This window comes from Oncorhynchus gorbuscha, linkage group LG23, assembly GCF_021184085.1.
Source record: "Oncorhynchus gorbuscha isolate QuinsamMale2020 ecotype Even-year linkage group LG23, OgorEven_v1.0, whole genome shotgun sequence".
NCBI lineage: Eukaryota > Metazoa > Chordata > Actinopteri > Salmoniformes > Salmonidae > Oncorhynchus > Oncorhynchus gorbuscha.
This window is the reverse complement of record NC_060195.1, coordinates 38,236,558-38,253,380: the sequence shown is the minus strand read 5'-3', so window position 1 is coordinate 38,253,380 and position 16,823 is coordinate 38,236,558. Positions and strand designations below refer to the sequence as shown.

Genomic DNA, 16,823 nt, shown 5'->3' with positions numbered 1-16,823 from the left:
GTGAATGGGCAAGACAAATGATTTAAGTGCCTTTGAACAGGGTGGGGTCGTAGGTGCCAGGCGCACTAGTTTGAGTGCGTCAAGAACAGCAATGCCGCTGGGTTGGTCACGCTCAACAGTTTCCCGTGTGTATCAAGAATGGTCCACCACCCAAAGGACACCCAGCAAGTTTGACACAACTGTGAGAAGCATTGGAGTCAATGTGGGCCAGCATCCTTGTGGGCTTTTGACACCTCGTGGAGGTCATGACCCAACAAATTGAATCTGTTCTTAGGGCAAAAAGGGATACAACTCAACATTAGAAAGATGTTCCTAATGTTTTGTACACTGTGTACTTATTGATGAATTAACTTGTGTGTGATGTCAGTGACATGAAATGTGTGTGAGAGGCCTAGATGACTCTTGTGGATGACTATCTACAAATCAGTGTACTGAATATCACTGAAAACTGACTTGTTACAAGTCCTGTGTGGCTCAGTTGATAGAGCATGGTGCTTGTAATTCTAGGGTTGTGGGTTTGATTCGGATGGGGGACCGGTATGAATTATTTTTTATTTTTTTACATATGCGCTCACCACTGAAAGTTGCTCTGGATAAGAGTGTCTGCTAAATGACTAAAATATTTAACACATATTTAACAAATGGCAACGTTCTCAAATATAAATCTGATGGATCTCTGGGATGCTAATGGTGGCTGTTGGTCCTCTTTCTTAGTCATTGTACAGGTCTACGGGTGGGATGGTAGGGGCTTCTCCCTCTCCTGATCCTGCCAGGAGTCGCCACCGAGGCTCTACTGTGCTGAGATGCCTTACAGCTCATCATCCTTGGCCACTGGAAGAGAGACACACGGGCAAGAGCACAATGACACATTGGGTAAGTGGATTTCTATGGTAATCGTCCTTAACTGGTCCTATTTATGACCAATGATAGGGGAGACCTATGTGTTATATGTGAATCTGGGGGAGACCTGAATACTTTGATCTGTTTCCATCAGATTTGTATCCCATAACAAGCCCTGGTTCCTTTTTTAGATCACTGGTAATGAAGAAGTGCTTAGATCTTGCAGGACGGAGAGCGTCCCTTGTTTTGAATAGTGGTCCATTATCACAGATCACCAGGGTTGGAAAAACACCTAAAAGTAGAGCTTTCCTTTTGATATGAATGCCGTTCTCACTTAAACATCCAAGTTAGATGTATAGGCAGTGCAGTGAGTGCATCTGTCAACGCTCGCACAAAGTTACACACCCAGTAACACGCGCTGCCTTGTCGAAGGCAACCATCAAGCCCTGTCAAGAGAGCAGCCAGGTGATGTGGATCAAGCTAAGTATGCACTCCTAAACATGTCAGGACAGAATGGGAACCACGGGCTAGCGGGCTTGAATTCCAAACATGTCACACATACTGTGCAATACACACCCTTTGATTTGCCCTTTGAATACCTACATTTGCCCTTTGTATGTGGTAAATATCCCCCTTTGCCATATTGTGTGGGTCTATAGATTTAACATGAAATAGCAGTGAAATAGAAAAGGATGTGCTGGGTACCTTTCTTGACAGGGATGTCATCGATGGACTCCACCACATGAATGGTGCCCACCGCTGAGGCCTCTCCCTTGGCGTTGACAGCGTGGCACTCATACGAGCCCGCCTCTTCCTTGGTGAGCGGCGAGATCTGAAAAGCATGGTGGCGGCGGTTATCGCCTTATCTGATTTTATCAGAACACGCAAGGCAACACAAACACGGCCTCAACTCTTCCTCCCAGCCAAGCTCGGCTCATTTCGACAGAGCAAGGGTGCCATTTCAATTGGAAAGAAGCGTTCAGGATTGTTTTACGGCTGTCTGACTGCTGCCCAGTGCCGGCATCCACCTGTGTAGGTCTTTAGATACTTCTCACAGGTACAAACATATCATGGAAGATGGCCAATGAGTAGAAATTCTATGAAGAAATTGAATGAATGTGATGTTTGACAGCAGGGGAGCAGAATACTGCGAGAGAAACAGAGAGGGATGGGTAGATAGATCTAACCACTGAACAGGGCCCACCAATGTTTTCTGTTCATTTACTCAGACATGGAGGAAGGAGTTGCATGTGTATTAAACTCTCTGTTATGTAGAGGATCTGAACAGAACAAGTCATTGGGTAACAAGTTCATGGATAACTTTGGAATGTGCCTCAAGTAATATTATTCATAAATAAAGTAATAGAATGTCAGGTATCTAATACATAACTCTTCTATGCTTAATTTCTACCTTTACTACCTCTGTGTGGGCCTTGAGGTATTTGACTGATTTGTTTCTGCGGGACGACCCACAAGTCTGTATGATAGCTTAAATCCTTTGTACTAACAGTGTTTCAAGTCGAGGTCTGATTTCACCATTACTGAAACAGGACCTAGGTGGTAAATACAAAGATCCAGTCCATCTAAAAAACTGGAGACCCCTTACACTGCAGTGTTGTGATGCCAAAATCTTAGCAAAATGCATAGAATTTAAACTGTATTTTGTCAGATATTATTCATCCTAATCAGACAGGTTTTTGACATGGATGATACATTGGCGATAATATAAGACATATACTAGAAAGAGTATAGAACGCTATGAAAAATCTGGGAAACCAGGCCTGGTATTCATAGCTGAACTTGAAAAGGCCTTTGATAAAGTACGACTGAAATGTATATATAAATGCCTGGACTATTTTAAATTTGGAGAATCTCTTATACAATGGCTTAAAGTTATGTTTACTAACCCCAGGTGTAAAATGGTAAATAATGCTACTTCTCAAAAAGTATAAAATTGTCAAGGGGAGTAAAACAAGGTTGTCCACTATCGGGATATCTATTTATTATGGCCTTCGAAATGTTAGCTATTAAAATCAGATCCAACACTAATATCAATGGGCTAGAAATCCAGGGCTTAAAAATAAACGTGTCACTGTACGCTGACATTTCCTGTTGTCTTTTAAACCTCCTGTTTTGTTTGTTTCATGTTAATTAATTATGTTTTCCCGGTCCAAAATTACCGGCCCATTATAGCTGATTATAAATCCATAATAATACATATATTATATTTTGATCAACTTCAGTTCTTGTGAACATTACAAGTTTTGAACTTCTATTTGCTATTTATGGCCTGTAGGCCTCATTGCCCTGAGCTCATACAACACATTTTTGAGTAAAAAAAGCATAATGTATGGATTACTTTTACTATAACAAATACTCAGATTAAACATATTGTGCTATTTATCACAGACTGCTTTGTGTCAAAGTTTAAAAGGACATTTGTTTTGAAAACATTGCAAATGTTTAAATAGTGGCAGGATTGTCATCAACCTGGTGTATCTCGTATCCGATAACATTTTCAGTCGACAGCCGACCTCTCCTCTCAGTTGGGGATGAAGATAAGGACAAATTCCATTTTTTGACAGGAATGTAACAACAACCTCAGTAGGGCCCTCTTTCTCATCACTGGATTGTTCCATATCGGTTGTCTCTTGGTCTGGATCATATTCTGTGTTGTCTTCAACTTCTGACACTTCCTCCTCTATTGCATCGTCCCTGTCAGTTTCCTGGCCTCTCTCCTCCTCATGATAAAGAGCCTCACATACAGTATATCATTATGGTCATTGTGCTGCCATAGAATGAATTGTCAGCAAGACCTCAAAAAAGCTTTATATACCAGAGCTGCGAGGAAAGTTCTATATATTATTGAAACAATGTTGCAATTGTTTGTGAGAATGCCAACAGGTGTGGTTATATTCCCCAATTATATTGGGGAAATGTTCCCGTGGGTGTTGTCATGGAAGCCAAGTAGGGGAGTGAGGTGTGTGTGTGTGTGCTCAAACACACATGCGTTTGTGGGAGAGGAAGTGTGTCCATCTGATGAATAGGCATGTGGCTTAACTCAATTTTATACACTAGTTGTAGTCTCACCCATTAATTTCTAATGACTGGTCATTTTTGACCGGGAACACCACAAGTGTACAAGAGTTAAATAAAACACCCAAAATTTTATCAAAATCATCCAAATGTATTTTCTGTGGACAGGGCCCTATGGCAATCAGATTAAATTAACTACAGTCGTGGCCAAAAGTTTTGAGAATGACACAAATATTAATTTTCACAAAGTCTGCTGCCTCAGTTTGTATGATGGCAATTTGCGTATACTCCAGAATGTTATGAAGAGTTATCAGATGAATTGCAAAGTCCCTCTTTGCCATGCAAATTAACTGAATCCTCAAAAACATTTCCACTGCATTTTAGCCCTGCCACAAAAGGACCAGCTGACATCATGTCAGTGATTCTCTCGTTAACACCGGTGTTAGTGTTGACGAGGACAAGGCTGGAGATCACTCTGTCATGCTGATTGAGTTTGAATAACAGACTGGAAGCTTCAAAAGGAGGGTGGTGCTTGGAATCATTGTTCTTCCTCTGTAAACCATGGTTACCTGCAAGGAAACATGTGCTGTCATCTTTGCTTTGCACAAAAAAAGGGCTTCACAGGCAAGGATAATGCTGCCATTTATCGGATCATCAAGAACTTCAAGGAGAGCGGTTCAATTGTTGTGAAGAAGGCTGCAGGGCGCCTAAGAAAGTCCAGCAAGCACCAGGACCGTCTCCTAAAGTTGATTCAACTGCGGGATCGGGGCACCACCGGTACGGAACTTGCTCTGGAATGGCAGCAGGCAGGTGTGAGTGCATCTGCACGCACAGTGAGGCAAAGACTTTTGGACCATGGCCTGGTGTCAAAAAGGGCAGCAAAGAAGCCACTTCTCTCCAGGAAAAACATCAGGTACAGGGATTGGACTGTTGAGAACTGGGGTAAAGTCCTTTTCTCGGATGAATCCCCTTTCCAATTGTTTGGGACATCTGGAAAAAAGCTTGTCTGGAGAAGACAAGGTGAGCGCTACCATCAGTCCTGTGTCATGCCAACAGTAAAGCATCCTGAGACCATTCATGTGTGGGGTTGCTTCTCAGCCAAGGTAGTGGGCTCACTCACAATTTTGCCTAAGAACACAGCCATGAATAAAGAATGGTACCAACACATCCTCCGAGAGCAACTTCTCCCAACCATCCAGGAACAGTTAGAACAGTCTATTTCTGGAAAGCTCGCCTTGATTAAAACTTCTTAGGGCTGCAATCCCGTTAATGGGATTGATATGACAACAGCAAGTGAAAGTGCAGAGCGCCAAATTCAAACAACAGAAATCTCATAATTACAATTCCTCAAACATACACGTATCTTATACCATTTTAAAGGTAATCTTGTTGTTAACCCCACCAAAGTGTCCGATTTCAAATAGGTTTTAAAGCGAAAGCATCACAAACGATTATGTTAAGTCACCACCAAGTCACAGAAAAATTCAGCCATTTTTCCAGCCAAAGACAGGAGTCACAAAAAGCACAAAGAGATAAAATTAATCACTAACCTTTGATGATCTTCATCAGATGACACTCATAGGACTTCATGTTACAAAATACATGTATGTTTTGTTCGATAAAGTGCATATTTATTAGAGGTCGACCGATTATGATTTTTCAATGCCGATACCGATTATTGGAGGACAAAAAAAGCCAATGCCGATTCACCGGACGATTTTTTACATGTATTTGTAATAATGACAATTACAACAAAACTGAATGAACACTTATTTTAACTTAATATAATACATCAATAAAATAATCTTAGCCTCAAATAAATAATGAAACATGTTCAATTTGTTTTAAATAATGCAAAAACAAAGTGTTGGAGAAGGAAAAGTGCAATATGTGCCATGTAAGAAAGTTAACGTTTAAGTTCCTTGCTCAGAACATATGAAAGCTGGTGGTTCCTTTTAACACGAGTCTTCAATATTCCCAGGTAAGAAGTTTTAGGTTGTAGTTATTATAGGAATTATGGGACTATTTCTCTCTATACCATTTTTATTTCATATACCTTTGACTATTGGATGTTATTATAGGCACTTTAGTATTGCCAGTGTAACAGTATAGCTTCCGTACCTCTCCTCGCTCCTACCTGGGCTCGAACCAGGAACACAACGACAACAGCTACCCTCGAAGCAGCGTTACCCATGCAGAGCAAGGGGAACAACTACTCCAAGTCTCAGAGCGAGTGACGTTTGAAACGCTATTAGCGCGCACCCCGCTAACTAGCTAGCCATTTCACATCACATCGTTACACCAGCCTAATCTCAGGAGTTGATAGGCTTGAAGTCATAAACAGCAGAGCTGCTGGCAAAACGCACGAAAGTGCTGGTTGAATGAATGCTTATGAGCCTGCTGGTGCCTACCATCGCTCAGTCAGACTGCTCTATCAAATCATAGACTTAATTATAATATAATAACACACAGAAATACGAGCCTTAGGTCATTAATATGGTCAAATCCGGAAACTATCATCTCGAAAACAAGATGTTTATTATTTCAGTGAAATACGGAACCGTTCCGTATTTTATCTAATGGGTGGCATCCATCAGTCGAAATATTCCTGTTACATTGCACAACCTTCAAAGTTATGTCATAATTACGTACAATTCTGGCAAATTAGTTCGCAATGAGCCAGGTGGCCCAAACTGTTGCATTTACCCTGACTCTGCGTGTAATGAACGCAAGAGATGTGACACAATTTCACCTGGTTCATATTGCCTGCTAACCTGGATTTCTTCTAGCTAAATATGCAGGTTTAAAAATATATACGTCTGTGTATTGATTTTAAGAAAGGCATTGGTGTTTATGGTTAGGTACACGTTGGAGCAACGACAGTCCTTTTTCACGAATGCGCACTGCATCGATTATATGCAATGCAGGACACACTAGATAAACTAGTAATATTATCAACCATGTGTAGTTATAACTAGTGATTATGATTGATTAAGTTTAATGCTAGCTAGCAACTTATCTTGGCTTCTTACCGCATTCGCATAACAGGCGGGCTGCTCGTAACGCGGGTGGTTAGAGCGTTGGACTAGTTAACTGTAAGGTTGCAAGATTGAATCCCTGAGCTGACAAGGTAAAAATCTGTCATCCTGCCCCTGAATAAGGCAGTTAACCCACTGTTCCTAGGCCGTCATTGATAATAAGAGTGTGTTCTTAACTGACTTGCCTAGTTAAATAAAGATTAAATAAAGGTGTAAAAAAAAAAAATCTGGAAAATCGGCGTCCAAAATGACCGATTTCCGATTGTTATGAAAACTTGAAATCAGCCCCAATTAATCGGTCGACCTCTAATATTTATATAAAAAAATCTCAGTATACATTGGCGCATTATGTTCACTAATTCCAAAAACATCCAGTGATATTGAAGAGAGCCACATCAGTTTACAGAAATACTCATTATAAATGTTGATGAAAATACAAGGAAATATAGATAAACTTCTCCTTAATGCAACCGCTGTGTCAGATTTCAAAAAAGCTTTATGGAAAAAGCAAACCATGCAATAATCTGAGAACGGTGCTCAGAAAACAAATAGATATATCCGCCATGTTGGAGTCAAAAGAAATCAGAAATAACATTATAAATATTCACTTACCTTTGATGATCTTCATCATAATGCACTCCCAGGAATCCCAGTTCCACATTAAATTTTGATTTGTTCGATAATGTCCATCATTTATGTCCAAATAGCTACTTTTATTAGCGTGTTTGGTAAACAAGTCCAAAGTCACGAAGCGCGTTCACCAGTTGCAGACGAAATGTCAAAAAGTTCCGTTACTGTCCGTAGAAACATGTCAAACGATGTCTCGAATCAATCTTTAGGATGTTTTTAACATAAAACTTCAATAAAATTCCAACCGGAGAATTACTTTGTCTTCAGAAAAGCAAAAGAGCGTGAGCTACCTCTCATGTGAAATGCGCGTGACCAGCGCGTGACTGCTGGCAGACCTCTGACTCAATCGGCCCCACTTCACAGTAGAATCCTCAAACAAGTTTCTAAAGAAGGGAATAACAACATAACCAATATTCCACTGTGTATTCAATAGGGGCAGTTTACTCTGGGCACCTTTTCATCCAAGCTACTCAATACTGCCCCTGCAGCCATAAGAAGTTAATTATTTAGTGATATCCCAGTTTACCTATATACTTATGGCCCTGCCTACACCCAAAGACTTGTTTAAAAAAATATATATATGAGCAATAAATATTCCCCTTTATTTGGAACCGCAAGCCAGACAAAATTAAATAGGAAAATTAAATAATCTCCAATATATCACTATTTTTAAAACAAACAATAGACAGCTGGTTGCAATTTCAGTTTAATCCACCAGGAAAGTCAGAACAAATATTACGGTTAAACTAAAATATACAGATTATACTTTTTTAACACAACAATCTTTGTAAATTATATCATAAATATGACTGGTTGAGTTATGTGACACATGCAGTTAACAAAAAGAGCCGACATTTCCTTTTTATCTAAAATGACAACCAACTGATTGCAGCATTACCGTAAAAATGGAGGAGGCAAGGGTAAAGGGGAGAGGCAAGGGTAAAGGGGAGAAGGTAAGGGTAAAGGGGAGAGGCAAGGGTAAAGGGGAGAAGGTAAGGGTAAAGGGGAGAAGGTAAGGGTAAAGGGGAGAGGCAAGGGGAGAGGCAAGGGTAAAGGGGAGAGGCAAGGGTAAAGGGGAGAAGGTAAGGGTAAAGGGGAGAAGGTAAGGGTAAAGGGGAGAGGCAAGGGGAGAGGCAAGGGTAAAGGGGAGAAGGTAAGGGTAAAGGGGAGAGGTAAGGGTAAAGGGGAGAGGTAAGGGTAAAGGGGAGAGGCAAGGGTAAAGGGGAGAGGCAAGGGTAAAGGGGAGAGGCAAGGGTAAAGGGGGGAAGGCAAGGGTAAAGGGGAGAAGGTAAGGGTAAAGGGGAGAGGCAAGGGTAAAGGGGAGAAGGTAAGGGTAAAGGGAGAGGCAAGGGTAAAGGGGAGAAGGTAAGGGTAAAGGCGAGAAGGTAAGCGTAAAGGGAGAGGTAAGGGTAAAGGGGAGAGGTAAGGGTAAAGGGGAGAAGGTAAGGGTAAAGGGGAGAGGTAAGGGTAAAGGGGAGAGGCAAGGGTAAAGGGGAGAGGCAAGGGTAAAGGGGAGAGGCAAGGGTAAAGGGGAGAAGGTAAGGGTAAAGGGGAGAAGGTAAGGGTAAAGGGGAGAGGCAAGGGTAAAGGGGAGAAGGCAAGGGTAAAGGGGAGAGGCAAGGGTAAAGGGGAGAAGGTAAGGGTAAAGGCGAGAAGGTAAGCGTAAAGGGGAGAGGTAAGGGTAAAGGGGAGAGGTAAGGGTAAAGGGGAGAAGGTAAGGGTAAAGGGGAGAGGTAAGGGTAAAGGGGAGAGGCAAGGGTAAAGGGGAGAGGCAAGGGTAAAGGGGAGAGGCAAGGGTAAAGGGGAGAAGGTAAGGGTAAAGGGGAGAGGCAAGGGTAAAGGGGAGAAGGTAAGGGTAAAGGGGAGAAGGTAAGGGTAAAGGGGAGAGGCAAGGGTAAAGGGGAGAGGCAAGGGTAAAGGTAAGGGTAAAGGGGAGAAGGTAAGGGTAAAGGGGAGAGGAAAGGGTAAAGGGGAGAAGGTAAGGGTAAAGGGGAGAGGCAAGGGTAAAGGGGAGAAGGTAAGGGTAAAGGGGAGAAGGTAAGGAACTTGTCTGTTGGCCCTTTATTAAAGACCAAAAAGGTTACCATTGCAATTTAAGGATCAAAACATTTACAGCTGCACCATACAGGTTGCAAAATAGTTGGAAGGATATTTTCGATGTATGACACATGGTTTTTGAACTGATATTCAAAATGACGCCGGATTCAGAATAAAATAGAGTTTTTCAATTTAAATTATTATACAAAATTCTTGCAACCAATAGAATGTTATATATGGGGGATACAACCATCCCAGCTCTGTAGATTTTGCTGCGAAGAGAATCATTAGATCACTTGTTTTGGGACTGCCTATATGTAGCTTGTTTTTGGTCGCAGGTTCAGAAATGGCTGCAAGATTGCAACATTTACTTGGAAATAGCATTGCTGGGTGATTTGAAAAGTCAATTCATCAATATAATAATACTCTTAGCAAAGGTGTTTATCTTTAATTTACAATCTGTAGAAACTATGAGAGGGGTTGAGGGTAGCTGAAGGCTGGGACTAATGTAAAATATACTGTCCGTGAAATGTATTTAGTATGGATAAGCTGGCTGGCAGTGGAGGCCTAAGTATTGTTTTCCATTAGTTTACTCCAATTAGGGGAGGGGTGTCAGGGTTACATAAAAAAAAAAAAAATATATATATATATATATATACACACACACACAGTATATATGGGGGATTGGAAATGATGCAGACAATTACTTTGATAGAAACCACAATGTAACTGCAATGTTAAAGCTGATCTACCCCCTAAAAAATAAAATACAAACATGACAAAAAGTAGTGTGTATCTGTGTGTTAATGTGTGTGGGGGGGGTTGGGGGGGGGGCTGGTTGGACTCACCAAGACCCAGCCGGTGACCTCATGTTTCTCAGGTCCTCCACGGGTCTGAATGGCCAGGTTGTCTCTGTCTCCTGGAAGCAGCTCCATTCTCTGTTTTCCGCTGGTGACCTGGGAAAACAACCATTAACTTAATAACTATCTAATCGAATCAACCCATTAAGAGCATGCTGTGTGTGTGTGCAGCTGTGAGACTGAAAACATTCAACGCTTCAGCACAAGAGACAACTGGCTAAAGCAAATGTTATTTCATGTAATCGACGATCACATTCTCTTTATATGACCTGAGCTCAGACACCGACATCTACAGCTATAAAAACACATGATACAAGCAAAGAAAATAAAGGCTCATCTGGGAAATCAGTGGGACAAAAAAAAGAGACAGCAGAGAGACAAAAAGAAAGTATTGAAATGGAAAGATGGATGTAACACATATAGAGTTACAAAGGGAGGGTATATTAATTGAACGTTTCTAAGTTTACCAGTAAACTACCAGAATTTTGGTATCTTTCAAGGATTTTATGTAATCTCTCACAAGACATCTAGTGGCCCTTTTGGATACTTCAGATTATCACAGGTGTCTGTAATTATCTCTGGCCCTCGGTGTGGCCTAATCACATGTAAAATATCTGAAATAAGATTTAAAAATGTTAAAAAATACAGTGACAGCTGTAAAACATGATCCTAAATACAAACTATCAAGTTAGTGAATACCATTGGTGTTTTAATGAGGGTTTCAGCATGAAATATCCTTTATATTTATAGGTAATGGCGGCAGATGAATGGCACGACAATGGGTCTCAGGATCTTGTCACGTCATATCTGTGCATTCAAATTGCCATCGATAAAATGCAATTGTGTTCATTGTCCATAGCTTATGCCTGCCCATACCATAACCCCACTGTCACCATGGGGCACTCTGTTCACAATGTTGACATCAGCAAATCACTCGCCCACACAACGCCATACATGCCATCTGCCCGGTACATTTGAAACCGGGAATTGTTCGTGAAGAGCACACTTCTCCAGCATCCCAGTGGCCAGTGAAGGTGAGCATTTGCCCACTGAAGTTGGTTACAACGCCGAACTGTAGTCAGGTCAAGACCTTGGTGAGGACCACAAGCACACAGATGAGCTTCCCTGAGATGGTTTCTGACATTTTGTGCAAACCCACAGTTTCATCAGCTGTCCGGGTGACTGGTCTCAGAAGATCCTGCAGGTGAAGAAGCCAGATTATGGAGGTCCTGGGCTGGCGTGGTTACCCTTGGTCTGCAGTTGTGAGGCCAGTTGGACGTACTGCAAAATTCTCTAAAATGACGTTGGAGGTGGCTTATGGTAGAGAAATTAACATTACATTTTCTGGCAACAGCTCTGGCAGACATTCCTGCAGTCAGCATGTCAATTGCACACTCCCTCCAAACTTGAGACATCTGTGGCATTGTGTTGTGTGACAAAACTGCACAATTTAGAGAGGCCTTTTATTGTCCGCAGCACAAGGTGCACCTGTGGCATGATCATGCTGTTAAATCAGCTTCTTGATATGCCACACCTGTCAGGTGGATGGAGTATCTTGGAAAAGGAGAAATGCTTGCTAACAGGGCTGTATACAAATTTGTGCACAACATTTGAGATAAATAAGCTTTTTGTGCATATGGGACATGTACAGGATATTTTATTTCAGTTTATGAAACATGAGACTAATACTTTACATGTTGCATTTTATATATATTTTTTGTGTAAATGGGTCAGATTTAACAGGTCAAGGCAAATCTCAGATCTAAGGGTACAGTTCGAACAAAGCAACATTCTGTTTAGCTGAGAGAGTGGTAGTTTGGGCTAATCGACTCAATAAAACAATGCTTACAACATCAAAACTTATATTATATCTGTTTTCATATTAAATCCTATATAGAGTGTTCACTTGCTCTATTTTGAGAGTAAGCAAACAGTGGGTTAACTTCCTTGTCTGTCCAGGAATGATGAGTTGTGTTCTCCACAATGACTTCTTGCATCCTGGCTTTCCATGACCCTGTTTCTCTCCCCTCCCTTACCCTTTTCTTACATATTTTCTCAACCTCATTCTGAATTATCCTCATTAACTTTAGTATTTTTAGTCTGTGAAACCAATGGGAATTTCATGCTTCTTTACTTTTTTTTCATGAAGAATGTAAAGAATGTTAGCCGCTGACCGCGGATATGAGTAAAGCCTTGACTGTAAAGATCAGATAATATTTAAGGATTTCCCCTCAATCCTCTCATGTCCTGTGCTATTGTGTCAGTGTGTGAAACCTCTCATGTCCTGTGCTATTGTGTCAGTGTGTGTGGTTAACAATAGCATGCTTCATATCCTCTATTTTCACATCTCTTTCGTCCATTGTGTCCTCAAATGCAGAGCCCAAATCAACAATCAGTGGAAGGGGACGTATGAATAACTTGACATAGGAAAAGACATTAACGACCGTATGTACAGTTCTTTGGACCATCATACGAAACTACATATGGGAGTGTTTCTAAAACAAAATATACCCATATGGAAAGACTTTTCCCAAAGCATGGAGCGATTCAAAAAGAAGAATAATTGTACCACACCCGAGAAAAGTGTGGATTCAAAAGTCCTAGAGACCTCACAATTGAACCTTCCGGTACCTTCTTCCAGGTGATCACGGGGGTGGGGATTCCAATGGCCTCGCAGCTCAGGTACACCTGGGAGCCTGTGACATTGTAGACCTCACCAGGGGCCGTCACAATGACAGGTGCTGTGGAGGAGAAGAGAAAAGTGAGACGATTGAGTGGATTTATCATCTCCTTCAAATCAACCTGTAATGCTTATCTTTTAACTTGGGCGGAATCAGAGATAGCTCTGCTGTAAATCCACTGGGACTAGCTGGTACAGGTCGGAAATTGTCAAAGCAGCAATATCCTAACAGAGAGATGTACTGATTGATATGTGATAAATGTATTATATAAATTAACAGATAACATCTCCAGTCCATTTAGCCATTCAAAAAGGAATGAATGTGGCATTTTTATTTTTTAGGTTAGTACAGTAAGTGAAGGAGTTGAAGTAACATGGACCATATGAGAGTTTAGAATGAATTCTGTTAGTGAGGAATTTAGTGAAATATTAAGCATACTTTCTCCCTTTAGTTTTCTCATGCCAGTCAGAATAAGTTAAAAAGTAACTCTGTTTGGTTTCTCAATACGAACACTGAACATTAACTGTCATTGCCTTTCAAACATTGGGACAGGTTTTACGCGGATTTGCACAAATTCACAAATATGATTTAATCTGATAAACAAAACTTCTAGTAATGTGCTTGGCTCAAAAATAACTTTCTGTTTTTATGGATCAAGAAAATGTGTGCATTTACTTACAGTTGAAGTCGGAACTTTACATACACCTTAGCCAAATACATTTAAACTCAGTTTTTCACAATTCCTGACATATAATCCTAGTAAAAATTCTCGGTTTTATGTCAGTTAGGATCATCACTTTATTTTAAGAATGTGAAATGTCAGAATAATGGTAGAGAGAATTATTTATTTAAGCTTTTATATCTTTCATCACATTCCCAGTGGGTCAGAAGTTTACATGCACTCAATTAGAATTTGGTAGCATTGCCTTTGAAATGGTTTAACTTGGGTCAAATGTTTCAGATAGCCTTCCCCAAGCTTCCCACAATAAGTTTGGTGAATTTTGGCCCATTCCTCCTGACAGAGCTGGTGTAACTGAGTCAGGTTTGTAGGACTCCTTGCTCGCACACACTTTTTCAGTTCTGCCCACAAATGTTCCATGGGATGGAGGTCAGGGCTTTGTGACGGCCACTCCAATACCTTCTCCAGAAAGTACGATCTTTGTCCCCATGTGCAGTTGCAAACCGTAGTCTGGCTTTTTTATGGCGGCTTTGGAGCAGTGGTTTCTTCCTTGCTGAGAGGCCTTTCAGGTTATGTCAATATAGGACTTGTTTTACTATGGATATAGATACTTTTGTACCTGTTTCCTCCAGCACCTTCACAAGGTCCTTTGCTGTTGTTTTGGGATTGATTTTTGGGATTGATTGATTTTTTCAGAGTGATTTTTAAAAATGTTCCTATGATGTCAAGCAAAGACGTGCTGAGTTTGAAGGTAGGCCTTGAAATACATCCACAGGTACACCTCCAATTGACGTCAATTAGCCTATAGGAAGCTTCTAAAGCCATGACATTTTCAGAAATTTTCCAAGCTGTTTAAAAGCACAGTCAACTTAGTGTATTTAAACTTCTGACCCACTGGAATTGTGATACAGTGAAATAATCTGTATGTAAACAATTGTTGGAAAAATTACTTGTGTCATGCAAAGTAGATGTCCTAACCGACTTGCCAAAACTATAGTTTGTAAACAAGACATTTGTGGAGTGGTTGAAAAACAAGTTTTAATGACTCCAACATAAAAGTGTATGTAAACTTCCGACTTCAACTGTACATAATTTCACACTTCTGACACACAATACTTTGCATGTGGGGCGGGGCACAAGTGGGGACAGAAGTGTAGCTTTACTGAAATCTTATTTTAGTTGTGAAGACTAGGCTTTGAATGACAGGGGTTGCAAAGTGAAAGCCTCCTTAGGATAATATTAATGATGCCACATGCCTATGGAAGATTGAATAGGGTTGTCATCTCAATACTCCAACCCAAGGAACGGATATGATCACGACTATAATAAATAAGCACTGTCTCATATATTGGAGGTAGAAGCCCCTGTTATTTTGAGTTCCGGGGGTAATTCACTGTTACCAGTTTAAGTATGGTCAACAAAATCCTCCCCTGAAATAGGCCTAGCTAATAGACCCTGAGAAAACAAGAACAACATGGAGTGGAGAGAGGAATGGTGGCCTTGAACTTGAACCTAACGTAGTGCTATCTTTGACCTCTCTGCGAGCCTTAAGGGCGCAGCGAAAGTTGCTCTCTGACCTTGCCCTGTTAGATATGGGCAAATTAGTCTGGGGCTTTTCGCGTGTGGTATGACATTTTTTCTTCTTCACATCCCGAACCCTTTCGCCTGCCTAATCCAAAACCAGCACGCAGTTCTAATTAATCATGTAAAGGTTCACTGAACTAAACACTGAAGCCTTTGCTTTGCTATAAACCAACAGCGCCTGTCTGTGTGTATGTAGGCGAGGCACTGCTGTTTGATTGACGGCCATTCTCCTTTACAAAATGTAAAATCCCTCCCTTGGAGGGTGGAATTTCAGACATGTCTGTTCAGGGCCGTGGAGGGTGCCACCCCAGAGTGGAGACAATGGCTTTCAGCTTATTCAGTGGCTGTCTTTAGTTAACTCTGGTTATTTCGCAAGGGTTATAGAGGTAGACCTTGTCCACACCCCGTGGACAGTGCCACAGATTTTCCATATTTCTCAGCCAGTTCTTCTATCCAGTAACTAGAGAGCACTCATGTCTCTGCATGGGTCCCAAGACAAATCAGTGCATTGTGGCAGTGATGTCCAATAACAATGTAAGTTGATGGTGCATTGGACAATAGTCAAATCAATATAACTTAGAATCAGTTCATGCAAGGCAAACATTGACAATAGATGAGATACCAGCAGTGATTAATACATTACCATAATTTACAGTAAGTTAATGGTTAATTAGCCTCCACAAGAAATCTTAACGTTGTTTATTATAACTAAATTACTGAGAAAGGAGAAACATGAGTCAATATGAAAGTGAACCATCACACCAAAATGTAATATTTTAGGCACCTTGGTGAACTATTGGCTATCAGGCTAAAATGTATTTGAGCGAGATCCGAATTATTTTAGTGCAATACCCAAAATATGAGTGTTTTCAAATAGACAGAATTCAATTTCCACTATAATAGAAGTGTCCCCCATTCTCACCTGTTGCGCATTTTCCTTTATTCAGGACTTTTATTTCAGGCTTTTCCTCGCTCACCGCTTTCAGGCTGGCAACTTTCAAGTCGCAGCCAGTTTTATAGGTCACTCCATCGGAGCCACACACTTCGTATTTGGTCTTGCAGGCGCAAACTCCGAGCTTTGTCTTCTTGTTCTTGTCGCTCTTAACGCACTCCAGTCCAGAGGCGCAACGCTTGGCTGTGGTTCCGCGCCCCCTGCATGGCTCCCCCTCTCCAGCCGCGCAAAGTGAACAACAACCGCAGGAGTCGAAAATCGTGCCAGACTTGCAGCCCACCTCTGGGAGAGCGTCGCACAGACTGGGTTCACAAGCGCCACAACTGCGCGGCACTCGGTCCGCAAATGCGGACGTAAGTGACAACGATAAGACCACAGCGAAAAACACTAACATGTTGCTTGCTGAGATTACAGTTGCGGTTCTGTATGTGTTCAGACTCTTACAATGTGAAGCACTGTACAGTTATCAGCGATTTTGTTGAAGAT

The 16,823-nt window shown here is 41.3% G+C and overlaps 1 protein-coding gene across 1 annotated transcript; it reads right to left on the bottom strand.

Moving 5' to 3' along the window:
- Positions 1–543: 543 nt before the first annotated feature.
- On the bottom strand, positions 544–16,795 carry igfbp7 (insulin-like growth factor binding protein 7). The gene is made up of 5 exons (XM_046323242.1): positions 16,308–16,795; positions 13,073–13,182; positions 10,430–10,537; positions 1,546–1,672; positions 544–831 (listed from the first exon to the last, which is right to left on the bottom strand). The coding sequence occupies exons 1-5, from the start codon at positions 16,729–16,731 to the stop codon at positions 809–811; spliced, it is 792 nt and encodes a 263-aa protein (XP_046179198.1). The 5' UTR covers positions 16,732–16,795; the 3' UTR covers positions 544–808.
- Positions 16,796–16,823: the final 28 nt, after the last annotated feature.